General features: G+C 33.9%; 1 protein-coding gene across 1 annotated transcript; it reads left to right on the forward strand.

Annotated features, from left to right (window-relative positions):
* Window positions 1-5060: 5060 nt before the first annotated feature.
* Window positions 5061-8556, forward strand: LOC133870990 (uncharacterized). Its single transcript, XM_062308313.1, has 5 exons — window positions 5061-5594; window positions 5693-5766; window positions 7159-7288; window positions 7379-7660; window positions 8002-8556. Exons 1-5 carry the CDS (start codon window positions 5463-5465, stop codon window positions 8272-8274), a joined length of 891 nt encoding a protein of 296 aa, XP_062164297.1. The 5' UTR covers window positions 5061-5462; the 3' UTR covers window positions 8275-8556.
* Window positions 8557-12765: the final 4209 nt, after the last annotated feature.

Below are 12765 nucleotides of genomic sequence, written 5' to 3' on the forward strand. Positions count from 1 at the left end.
TCAGCAATTACAATATAATGGAGAAGTATCGGGTACTCTTCCATCCAAATTTTCTCTTCAGAATTCAGAATAGTTGCTTTCGCCAACAGTTGTATCCCCATTTGTTTCTCTTCTTGTATGCACCACAAACCGTGATTGGAAGCTAGACAAAATAATCTTTGAGTCCTCAATCAAATTGTCATATTGAAAGCAAAAAATAGTTTTAATTTTTTTTAATTTATTATTATGTTTTTTTTTGTTTTTTTTTTTTAAAAAGAAAGAGCTATCGCCTATTGCACTTACATATCAATCATAATTTACACTTAAAAGGTGGTCCATTCATAGTATTTACTTGAAATGTTCTCCCTCGCACCTTGGCTTTGGACCTTTGGTAATGATTAATCCCATACACGGACATGGGTTCCCTTAAAATGATGATGAAAGAAAATAAATAAATAAATGAAGGACAAACCTTTTTCTAACCAATTTGGAGATGAAACCCAATCAACAATAGGGTGCACAGATTGTGGGATTCATGCATATCTTAAATTGGCACACCTATTTAAATATCGATTTAGTTTAACAGTTTTAAAACGTATGATTTAAAAAAATAACAATTTCAAAATGCAGTTAATAAAAATGTAATTTTTAAAAAAATATAGTTAAATGTTTAGTAAAATCGATAAAAGAAGGTTGTTTCTTTTGTATAGGGAAAACATGGTTTGATCTTTAAAATCGGATTTTTTTAAAAAAAATTGCTTGCCAATTGTATAAAAACGTGAATTTTTTTTTTTAAGTTTTTAAACCATTTTTTTTTTCAAACGCACTATCAAACATAACCTTTATATTGGCCATTTTTGGCAACCAACCTTTTCTCATCTCTCCTTATATTCACTTTTTTAAAAAAAGAAAAAAAGAAAAAAGAAAAATCATTTTAAAACTTTAACTTTTTTCACTTTTTATATCACATAAATCATTTTGTATTATTATTCAAATAAAAAAACATACTACAAAACATTTTTTTTTTCTTTACTTTTTCATACAAATTCTTTTTACTTTATATCACATCAATCACTTCTTAATTCTTACTGCCACTCAAAAAAAAATTACGTCAATAATATTTATCAAACACACCCATTAATTTTGATTAAAAACGCTTGTTTTACCTATGAAACAGTGAGTCAAAAGTACTCTAAGAGCATTCTTAGTAGTTTCACCAAATTTTACTGAGCCAAAATAGTAAAAAAAAAAAGATTATTTTCCTCTATTTTAGCCATTCGTTTTTTTTTAAAACACATATAGCAGCTTCACCATTTTAGCCATCTACCATCACTATTCTATTTAAATAATATTTTTCAAAAGTGAGGTTGTGTGTGATATATAACAGAGAAATTAAAAAAACAAAAAAGAGAGAGAGAGAGAGAGAGAGAGAGAGAAAAAAAATTGGGTAGTTTTTTAATGATTTGGTGAGTGAATAGTTAGTGAGCACAGTTCACTCACCAAATTGGTGAGGCTGTTGAGGACTGATTTTGTACAATTTTAACAAATTAACTCATCAAAATAGAAAAAAAAAAAAAACTATTTTAATGTGCCTACTAAAAATGCTCTAAGTGCATTATCTATAAAAACAAAATCAATAGTACGGAGAATGTTGTTAGTTCATTTTGAATTAGTAATGCTTAAAGATATTTAAGAACCTAAGGCCCTTTTTGGCAACCCCCTCGACCCTCCCCTCCCATTTCTTTTATTTTCACTTCTCTAAAAAAATATCAACTTCAAAACATTCTTAACTTTTTTCACTTTTTAATATCACATTAACGATTTTTTATTATTATTTAAATAAAAAAAATTACTACAATACAATTTTTTTTTATTTTTTTAAATAAATTATTTATATTTTATATCACATCAATTATTTTTTATAATAAATAATAAAAAAAAAATCCGGTACGAGGGTTATCAAACGGGACCTTAAATCAAATGCATAATGTGGTTGCCTCTTCGTACGGGAAGTAACAGATTTCTGAGCTTATAATTGGTTTCAAATTCCCATGAACAACTTTAAAAAGGGTTGGTTGGGAGTCTTGGGACTTTTGGTCAATTCTAGGTAAGAAAAAACTAACCCTTATGGACTGTTTGTTGGACACCATATCATCATTAACAAACTAGTGCGAAATTAATGGACACTCAATATTCTTCCTGTGTTTCAGAAAATAATAATAATAAATCACTCTAATAATTCTTGCTTTCAATATATATATATATATATATATATATATATATATATATATATATAAATCAAAATCCTTTTAGTATTGAGTAGTTAGCATTTAGGATTTTGTTGTTTGTTTGTTTCCTTATAACCCTTGTTCGCTTCTATTAACAACGATAAGAAAATACTCATGTGACAATGTTTATGTTCTCAAATATTAGCTCTCCTAAAAACCTTAATTAATTATTATTATTATTTTTAAAAAAAATAACTTGCATAATATGTACTTGATAGTTACCAAAAAGAAGTAATTGTTACATCATTTTTTGTAAACCAAATTCTGTCAGCCTCAATCTTAGGATTCTTTTGCATATTTCACCTTTACTCAAACATTTTAATAAGTGGATTTTCACTGTAGTTCTTGAATTATTTCTCCCATTGGATGGACTTGGGCGTACCTAATGGCCCTAAACATCACCTCATCACCACTCCTTCCTTTCCTTTTTCGGTAGTCAACTTTTTTTTTTTCGTAATTCCAAAAAACGGAAAAAAAAAAAAAAAAAAAAGAGAGCATAAAAATCCGAGTAATGTCTTCTATTTTAGTCTTGTACCATTAGATTAAGGATAAAAATTAACTACAAATTAGTCTAATAAAATGATACGTGTCTCTTTTATCATTCGAGAATCACATATTTCTTTAATAGTAAGGGTTTTTCACATGTTTTTTTAATAATATTAATAAAAAAATATGTCACTTTATTAGACTGATTTATAACTAATTGCTACAAATCGACTTGTAACTAATTTGTGTCGTTCAATTAATATGATAGTGTTTATCAGCTTTTAGGTCATATATTATTAAAAAAATTTAAAAATTTAAAAATTAATCAACACGGCCACCTTAATTCAGTGATAATGATGTGATGAAGTTTGTCTGGTATGCTACTTTGTGACTTTTTATAGTTTCCTTCACTTGAAATTTGAAAAGGAGTTTTTTTCTTCTTCTCATAATTTATTAGGAAATCGAAACGTCCGATTTGCCAGCACGGTGGGGGATTATCTTGTCTAACGGATAACTTTATCATTACGTCACATATAGAGTATAAAAAAATCGAATATATTCCTTTCCTACTACTAGGTTAGAGGACGGAAATACCCCTGGTCAATTACATCCCTACCCTTTTTATTTTCTATAATCACGGTTCACGGCCTACTTTTTCCCGGCATGGAAATTTGGATGAAGAAGAAAAAAGAGGGAACGATCTGAAATGTCATGATCGATGCCCATTCACAACACGTGAAACTTTTTCTCGACATGCCCCACGAATGAAGCATCTGGGATTGGAATTCTCAGTGGCTCACATGGGAGGGTGGAAACTGGAAAGCCAAACATGATATGTTTCATCACTTTCATGCTAATTTGTGTTTCTCGGAGAAGCTGTGCCAAAAAAGAGCAGCTCCAGCCTCCAGCCTCCAGCCTCCAGCCTCCGGCTCCTACAAAAATATCACAATTTTGCTTTGCAAGCTTGCTTTGACCAGCCTAAATTAATGGAGGTTCACGGGTATCTTAGTAACTTTACCAAGTTTAATAATAAACACAGCTTTTATTTTCTTTTTTCTTTTGTTGCCTCGGTTATGCAAAGACTAAAGGCCATGTCTCTTTGGGGTTAAATGTTTTTCATGAAAACATTTTTGAGCATTTGATTAGTACAAAAAAAAATTAATAAATATCTATTATTATTTTTATATAATTTGAGGAGTTGCGAGAAAAAAGAAAAACGGCAAAGAAGATCCCGGGATATGGGAGGAACCAAGAATTTTAGTGAATTTGGGGGGGAGGGTTTGATGCCTCCTAAGCATAAGCTAGTTCCACCCTACAGACGAAGAGAATGCATGAGAATAGAAGACTAATTGGGATTCAGATTCAATGCTTGCAATTTGAGCAGACAATTGTGAGACGACTTTTGTAGGGCCAACTTGTTTAGGAAGGTAAGCCCCATAAAGGTTCATCTCAAAATAGCCCGCCTGTGGAAGAGCAGCAAAAAATGATTTACGCAAATAAAAAGTGTAAACCATTTTCCATCTCATTATGTTGTTTTTTTTTTTTATTAATTGATAATATTTTTTTAGGTTAACTAATATTTTATATAGTGGCAAATATTCAAAAATAAGAAAATTCTTTTCTAAAAAATATTTTATGTTGAGACATGGTGAATTTTATTAATTACACAAGTTTTTTTGTATAACAATATATTATCACTTTGGATGGGTTTTCAAGTGTTTAAAGATCGGAATCAAATCAATTTTCGCTGCAAATTAAAAAATTATTAAAAAAGAAGAAGAAAAAAAAGGGGTGACCAGTTAAGTTTTTATAATTTTAAAAATATAACTATAATTTTAAAAATTAAACTGTAAGTTTATTAAATATTTAACTTCATTTTTAAAATTAAATTTTGAAATTGCATTTTTAATATAATCCAAACGGACATTATTAAAGATAAACGGGCCCCCTTTAATTTCGCAAAATGTGTATACAACTTTTACAAAATCACGCAGGTTAAGGAGGAGGATGACTTTTTATAATGTCAAATCGAAATTTAAGAAGGGTAGTTTGGGTACCCGAGGAGGGACACCACAGTAAATGGAAATAAATCTTCTTTAATAACCGGCATGTGGCGGTTCAACCGGTGCACATGCCGGCCATGGAAAGAAAACACATCAGCGAGGCGGTACAAAGATTCAAATTTTAGAGGAAGAGAGAGAGAGAGAGAGAGAGTCAAGTGTTAAAAAAATAATATATTTTTTTTTAAAAAAAATAAAATATCATCATTTCTTTGGTTTTAAACAGAAGAAGAGTAGCTACTACTCCTAGGCCTACAAAACTCCCTTTGAATCCACACATCGGCAGAAGCAACAAAAGCAAGCGAAGGAGTATAAAGCAAAGCATAGAAAGTTCCAGATCAGGCGGAGGTCATTGTCGTCATTTTGCAGCGACCCCATAGCTGCCTGAAGCGAGAGGGTGTGAGCGAGAGAGAACACGGGTGCTTTTTAGAGAGACTTGGGGACGAGGAGAAAGAAAAATTCCCCCCCTTTCATTTCCTTTCCTTCAATCTTCGATAGCAAAACAAACAACTAACCATACTCGAACTGGTTTTTTGCTTTACTTATCAATTCGGGGAAGTGGGTTATTTTTATTTTTATTTTTTATTTTTATTATTCTTCTTTTCTGGTGTGAGTCGAAGAAGAAAAATAACAGATAATAGTGATAAGAATGGAGAGGACCACACCGGTGAGGAAGCCGCACACGTCCACAGCAGATCTGCTCACTTGGTCCGAGAATCCTCAGGCCGATTCTCCCGCCGTTGGCTCCGCAGCTTCTCGTTCCGCCACGCGCTCGCACCAGGTAGCGATTCTAATGTTTTGTTCCTTTTTTTGGCTTCCGAAAATCTTGTTTGCTGATTTGGAAATTGGTTGGTTTGGTTTTGTGGGGGAAAATTTTAGCCGTCGGATGGGATCCGTAAGGTGGTATTCGGAGGTCAGGTAACGGATGAGGAGGTTGAGAGCTTAAACAAACGGTGAGATCTGCCTCTGCTTCAGCTTATTCTTCTCTTCACTTTTTTTGCAAGCTTCTTCACATTTTCATTTGTTTCACAATTAAGTCCACTTAGCTAAAAGCTTTCTTTTCTTTTCTTTTCTTTTTTTTTAAGAAAAGAATCATTATTTTAGAATTTAGTTTTTGCCCTCCATTGATCTCGGTTTTCACCAAGTTCGCTTACTTTTCACAATTTCAGATTTTTTAAACTTAAGTTAGACTCTGTATTCCGGTGATCTTTTCAATAAACGTGATTGATCTACTCAATGATCTGTGATCGATCTACTTATTTGCACGGTGAATTTGAAAGAATTATTCAAATTCGCTCTCTCTCTGAATTATGATGCGGGTCCTTTAAAATAAAGAATTTTCTGAATCCATTGAATTGAAACGTAATGTTTCGGACCCCGAATGTTCGGATCTTATGTAACAGCTAGATTCCTTTTACGAACAGACTAGGAGTTGATGGCTTCTCATGCTTCACGTACCCATTTGGTTGCATTTTGTTTCCGGCGAGAGAGATCTTTTTCTAATGTTTATAACTAAGTAGACCTTTTCATTGATTAGAATTGGGTTCTGAAACTTGTTATTAGGAAATAGTTCGGGAACCCATTTTTGTGAAAATCCCACATCCTCTGCTAAACTTTTTGGGAATTGAGGAAAATTAGAAGAAAATCTTTTTAGTAAGCAAATTCCATGTCCGGATTTATGAGTTGATTATCTGCTACATTTATTGGTTCTCAACGCTTTACAAAAACATCCATATTCTTAAGTCCTAGAGCTTTGTTCTTTTTTTTGCATCGAACTTCTCATTAGAAATTTGATGCCCCAGACTGCTTTAGGACTTGATGCAGGCCGCTATTTTCTAATTGCCTAATCCTGGTCAATTGTGGGAGTACTTCCAATCAGAATATAAATTACTTTCTATGATGTGTTTGGACGTCCTGTTAATTTTGAAAAAAGAAATTTCTGTTTTACTTGACATTTGAAAGCGTTTACTTGTGTTGGGACCATTGGTCCATTAGAATCAATGGTAGTTATCATATCTATTTTGAGATCAGTTTCATGTATTTTTGAAGTGACCCACCATCCTTCTCTTTTACAAACATTGATGTAATGTTATGTATAGGATACTGTACGATTTAATTTATGCCCATTGATTATTCGGTTGGCCCATTTTTGTGGCCAATTGTTAGTGCCAGAAATGGATAAGATGTCAAGGATACTGAGAGGTTTGGTGAAGAAGAAGCAGAATATTCAAAAGATTATTTTCCTCTCTTCCTTGTGCAGTAATCATGTTTCTTCTCTGATACTGCAATATTTGATATAAATGGAGGAAAGAATCTCTAATCAACTCTTCCATTACTTGATATAGGAAACCTTGTTCAGGGTATAAAATGAAGGAGATGACTGGTAGTGGCATATTTAATGGAGAAAAAGATACAGAAGAATCTGGCGATGCCAACTCTGCTGTGACTAACAAAACAGGAATACGCATGTACCAGGTATCTATCATTTCTTGTTGATCTCAATTCTATGAAAATCTGGATCTCTTTCTCTATATTGACTTGTATGTAATTGGTTGGAATTGCCAGCAAGCGATTGCCGGAATTAGCCATATCTCATTTAGTGAGGAAGAGAGCGTTTCTCCCAAAAAGCCTACTACTTTGCCGGAGGTTGCAAAGCAGCGTGAGCTGAGTGGAACCCTGGAAAGTGAGGATGCAAAGTTGAAGAAGCAGCTTTCTGACGCGAAGTGCAAGGAGCTTAGTGGACATGACATCTTTGCACCCCCTCCCGAAATCTTACCTCGGCCAGTAACTGCTCGCACATTGGACTTGAAAGGAAGCATAGAAATAGGAGAACCTGCCACACAAAATGTACGCACTTCTGTTAAAGTTTCCAACTTGAGTAAATACACAAGTTTATATACACACACACACACACACACCTCATATAATGAGTTCAGAGGAGCAGAGTTTTAGCATATGCATATCACAAGTATATATTGCATGGCACAGAGAGTACGTTTTCATCCACATATGTCAGCCCTCCAGCTCACAATTTTCTCTTTCAGATTCTTCTTTCTTGATAAGCATGTCGTATGTTCTGTTCTTTGCCATGAACAGCTTATTACTACAGAGTGAATTTAAAGAATTAGAATTTTGGTCTACATAATTGAAAGATCTAATGGGTTCCTATTTCTGGATTTAATTCATAGCCTTCTGGAGGTCAGAGCAATATCATGCCGGATGAGGAACCTGCTATGAAGACAGCGAAGAAAATATATAAAGAGAAATTTGCGGCACTGTCCGGGAATGACATATTCAAGGGTGACGTTCCTCCATCATCCGGCGAGAAACCACTGAGTACGGCAAAATTGCGAGAGATCAGTGGGAATGACATCTTTGCGGATGGGAAGGCAGAGTCTCGAGACTATCTAGGTGGTGTACGCAAGCCTCCTGGGGGCGAGAGCAGCATCGCCTTGGTTTAACTTGCTTTAGGTCTAACACTCAAGTTCTGTTACCTGGGCGTCTGGTTTTGTTTTAGTCCTAGTGCGGACGTGTTATTATTCTATATTATTTGACCTTGCATTCTGGGTTTCGGGAGTTGTCGTCTTAGGTTTTAACGTGTCGGCCAGAAACTATGGACTACGTGCTAAATTAATTGGGTTGTATGTCCATATATTCTTGTGTTTTTTTGTTTTCTTTCTCTCTTTTGTTCTGCTTGTCTTAATGAAGCGCTTGGGCTGTTGTTACCAGGTTAAATTTTATCAGAGTATGTTTGTGTCATTCTGATTCTTCTGCTTCTGCCATTTTCTTTCCTAGAGAGAGAGAGAGAGAGAGATCTTTGTGGGAAAGATGGACGGAGAGCAAAACGGTTAAAGTGGAGGTGTCAGACTGGCACTAGGAGGGAGGGTAGCCGTAGGAGTAGGTGCACTCATAAAGGCAGAGCTGTCGAACTGTCAAAGCCGTTGGCTGCGGACAGTAGGCGTCTTGGACTCGGTACTACCCATTTCGTTCTTTAAGACTTAACCAAAAACAAAAAAGAAAAAGGACTACGATTTTGAAGGGTCTGAGGTGGCTAGGAGAATATGATCGAGGGGCCATTGTAACGTGTCTAAACGAGGCCACTATGGACTGCCACTCATTCTTTTTGGTGCGGCCGCCGCCTCTTGCCGGCTTCACCAGATCGAGCTTACGCCTGGTTCTAGTTACGTGTCACACCTAATTTGGACCTATCTGAGCAAGCCTTTAAGGATTGGTTTGTGCCGCACCAGATGCTAGCCTCTTTCATCAGCAAATCAAACTGACTTCAACGGATATCAAGGTCGAACTCACACTCAGTTTCTAGTTGTTGCCACACTGGATCTCTTCAGAAAAATAAAAAAATAAAAATTAAACTTGAGTCTGAGAGAATGTTAAAAATACATGAGTGATGCAAAATGCAAGACTCTTATCCCCGATATATGATAGGGCTTTTAAAATTATTATTAGATTAAATTTTAATATTGATTAATCTCAAATCCAAATGGAATTTTAAAAGTCATGTCACATATGGGGATAAGAGTATTGCATATAGCAATAGCATTACTCTAAATATATATTTTCCATATTGAGTTGATATTGAAATATTCTCCCTTTAAGCTTATTGTAATCATATCTTAGCACAGTTTTCCTAGAAAGAGTAATACTATTTAGTAGACTGATATACAACTACCATACAACTTGATATGACAGTGAAAATCAACTATTAAATCAACATTGGTTAAAAAAAAAAAAAGGTTAATTTTTACTATCACATCATCTCGGTTATATGACAATCGTACAACAGTTTACTAAATGACATTATTCTTCCTACAAATAGGAACTTTTGTATTGTAAACATTATAAGTTAATGAGAGCACATTGTAGCCTTTGAAAAAATTCACAATGGTGGAATACTTGTCCAACACCAAACCACACCACTCCACTATAATTCTTGTATCTTATATTTTATATAAAATTCTATGGTTAAATCTTGGTTACTTAGGAGGAGGGAAGAACAAGTTGTTCCCTCCTCCTCCCCTCTCTTCACTCTCCTCCCTCTCTTAATGCTGCCTTTGGTTCATTTTGGCTAGATAATTTTTTTTTCTAGCACAATCTACTTTTTACAGGGTTTTATCCAACGCCTTGGACGATTTAATCATTATTCTCCAAAAAATGTAACCTCAGCCCATTCACCACCATCATTTCGCCTCCTTGGAGCCTTCACAACACCTCCTCGATCTGAATTTGACTTGGGTCTTACTTTTGACTTTTATTGAAGCTATATCTGTCGTCCTCGGTCAACCTCGCCACCAACGCACCCCTCCACTATCTCCTTTGGCCTCCCCGCAACCCGTAGCCGTCTCACGCACCATCACGTCTCCTTCGCCTCTGCATCTAGTGCTACTTATTTTTGGGTTTGGATTCTTATTTATGCTATTTTTCAGTATTTCTAAAGCTCTAGTTGTGTTTTTGTTATTATATTTTTTTTTCTCCTTTTGTGTGATGTTTTTGAGTTTGAATCTCTCTAACCTTTTACAATCTCATCAGTTGGAGGAGATTCTTTGCTTTTGGAGATTGTTCTCCTGGATAATAGACCATGTTCTATGTTCTACAGTGCCTCGGTGCCTCCCCCGTCAACTTCTCCTTGGTGGTTATTGTCCTTACCTAACAAGGGTACGGGTAAGGTTGAAGGGTCTCTTAAAAGTCATGCATGTATTTGTGTCATCTGTTTTGGTGTTTTAGCTACTTTACATGGCCCTTTTCTCAAATTTTTTTTTTTTTTTTTTTAACAATTTTGTCACTATTCATTCCGTAATTTGTTGAGGCACATAAGAAATTTCTGTCCCACGAAAAAAAAAAAAAAAAAAAAATCACAGCTATCCTAGAGATATGATTCTCTGCTATATAGAATAGTTATATTTTTAATTATGTAAAATGTTATCAGAGAATCATATCTGGATTGCGACATGCACTATTGAAAGTCAAATATCATGACGCTGTAAAGCCTGTAATGCTGAAATAGATGTTTTGAAAGTCGGTCTCTCAAAAATATACCCAACCTTCAAAGCCGATTTATGAATGTGATTTACTGCTGGACCATACAATACAAACAAAACATTGAAAACAACGTTTTTGTTCCTATAACTAAAAATGTTTACATATTATCTTTTTTGGCTTTTAACTTATACGTGGACTTCAACTCATAAAAGATGGGGGGATCTCTTTTAAGGTTGAGATATACTTTATTTATTTATTTATTTTCTTTTAAAGAGGAAAGGGAAGAGGGGAGGGAAAGACCTTGAAAACAACAAAAACAAAAAGGTTTGTTCCTCGCCGTATTATATATGATCTAACCATATAATATTTAATCTATATATATATATATATATATAAACATATAATATTTAACCCAAATAAAGAGAAAAAAATGGTATAGTAATAAAAGCCTCCACAAACATATAAAGTTTTTTTTTTTTTTTTTTTTTTTGTTTAGCCATTCTTGTGTGACTTAAGACTAAAAAAGTACAGAAATTATCTGTCAATATGGAGAAAAGAAATTAAAGAAATTTGACTTTTTACGAAGGAAAAGAAAAAAGTTGGGGGAAAACTTGTTGCCAAACGGGCTCTTTTTATTATTATCTACAAAAAATTCAAAATTTACAAGAGATTTGCTTACTACGCAAGATATTATCTCATTTGTTTGTTTTCTAATAGCATTACTCTATGCAAGATAGATAAATGATATTTTTATATTTTTTATTTTTAAATTTATAGGACCCACATTTATAGATTCAATGATGAATTTAAAACTTATTTGTATGTAAATGTAGAAGAGATATATAGGAGATGAAACTGTATCATTTTTCATGCAAAATATGGGCTTTTTTTTTCTTTTTTTTAGGAAAAAAAATGCTAAGTTTCTCAATTTTTTTTTTCTAATAATTTTGGTTCCCAAATGATGACAGAGAACCAAAATTTTGGGAAAAAAAAAATCTAGAAAACCTAGCATTTCTCAAATAAATAATAATAATAAAACCATTACTCTTTCTAATATGTGAAGAAGTTCCGAATCCCAACAAAATAAATAAATAAATAAATAAAGATAAAGAAAAAAAAAAGGTAAAGTATTAGAAACGTGGGAGGAAACAACTCCAAAACACACGTGTGCTGATCAATTACACACTTGATTAGTCATATAAAAGAAGGCATGGATGATTGATATATATCCACACTCAATATCAGGACCGTTGAGACAATCAAAACTCATCGTGACCATTGGATTGCCCTCTCATCATCCAATATTCAATATTTTTATTTTTTTTATTTTATATTTTTCATCCACAACAGAGTGCTTAAAATATTTAGATTGAGAGAGAGTCACGAAAATCAAGCTAAAGTGGTTAAGAAGAAGATAATCGTATAACAGAACAAACCAATCACAAGGAAGTTTAAAAAAATAATGATATCGGATTACATTTATATTCTAAAAAAAATTAAGAGAAATTTCCATGTATGTATGAGTCTATGACCCTCTCTCTCTCTTTCTGTCTCTTTGCTTTTTCTGTGCATAGTGAGTGCGACACCCTCTTCACACTCCAGTTGCTCATTTTAATGGCGTGAGCGTCAAGGGTGACAGAACCGTACACCCCCCCACCCCAACATTGAAACGAACCGTCTGAGACCAAAACCCTCCACCTCTGTCTCGTTATTTCTTTCCTTTTCACAAAAAACGCGCTACCAAATCGAATTCGATATGAGATTCATATGAGATAAACACACCGTCACATCCCAAACGAGTTGTCGCGTGCTTGAGAGAAACACTCTGTAGTTCTTGTGATTTTAGCGTTTCCGAGTCCGTTCCTGATGTGGGTTTTTGGATTTTGAGTCATTTTCTTGTATTTTTTACATATACTTTTCTTGTGTTTGTTTCTTTTTGTTTGGAAGAAAGAAAAAAA

Source organism: Alnus glutinosa, chromosome 6 (assembly GCF_958979055.1).
Source record: "Alnus glutinosa chromosome 6, dhAlnGlut1.1, whole genome shotgun sequence".
NCBI classification, from domain to species: Eukaryota; Viridiplantae; Streptophyta; class Magnoliopsida; order Fagales; family Betulaceae; genus Alnus; species Alnus glutinosa.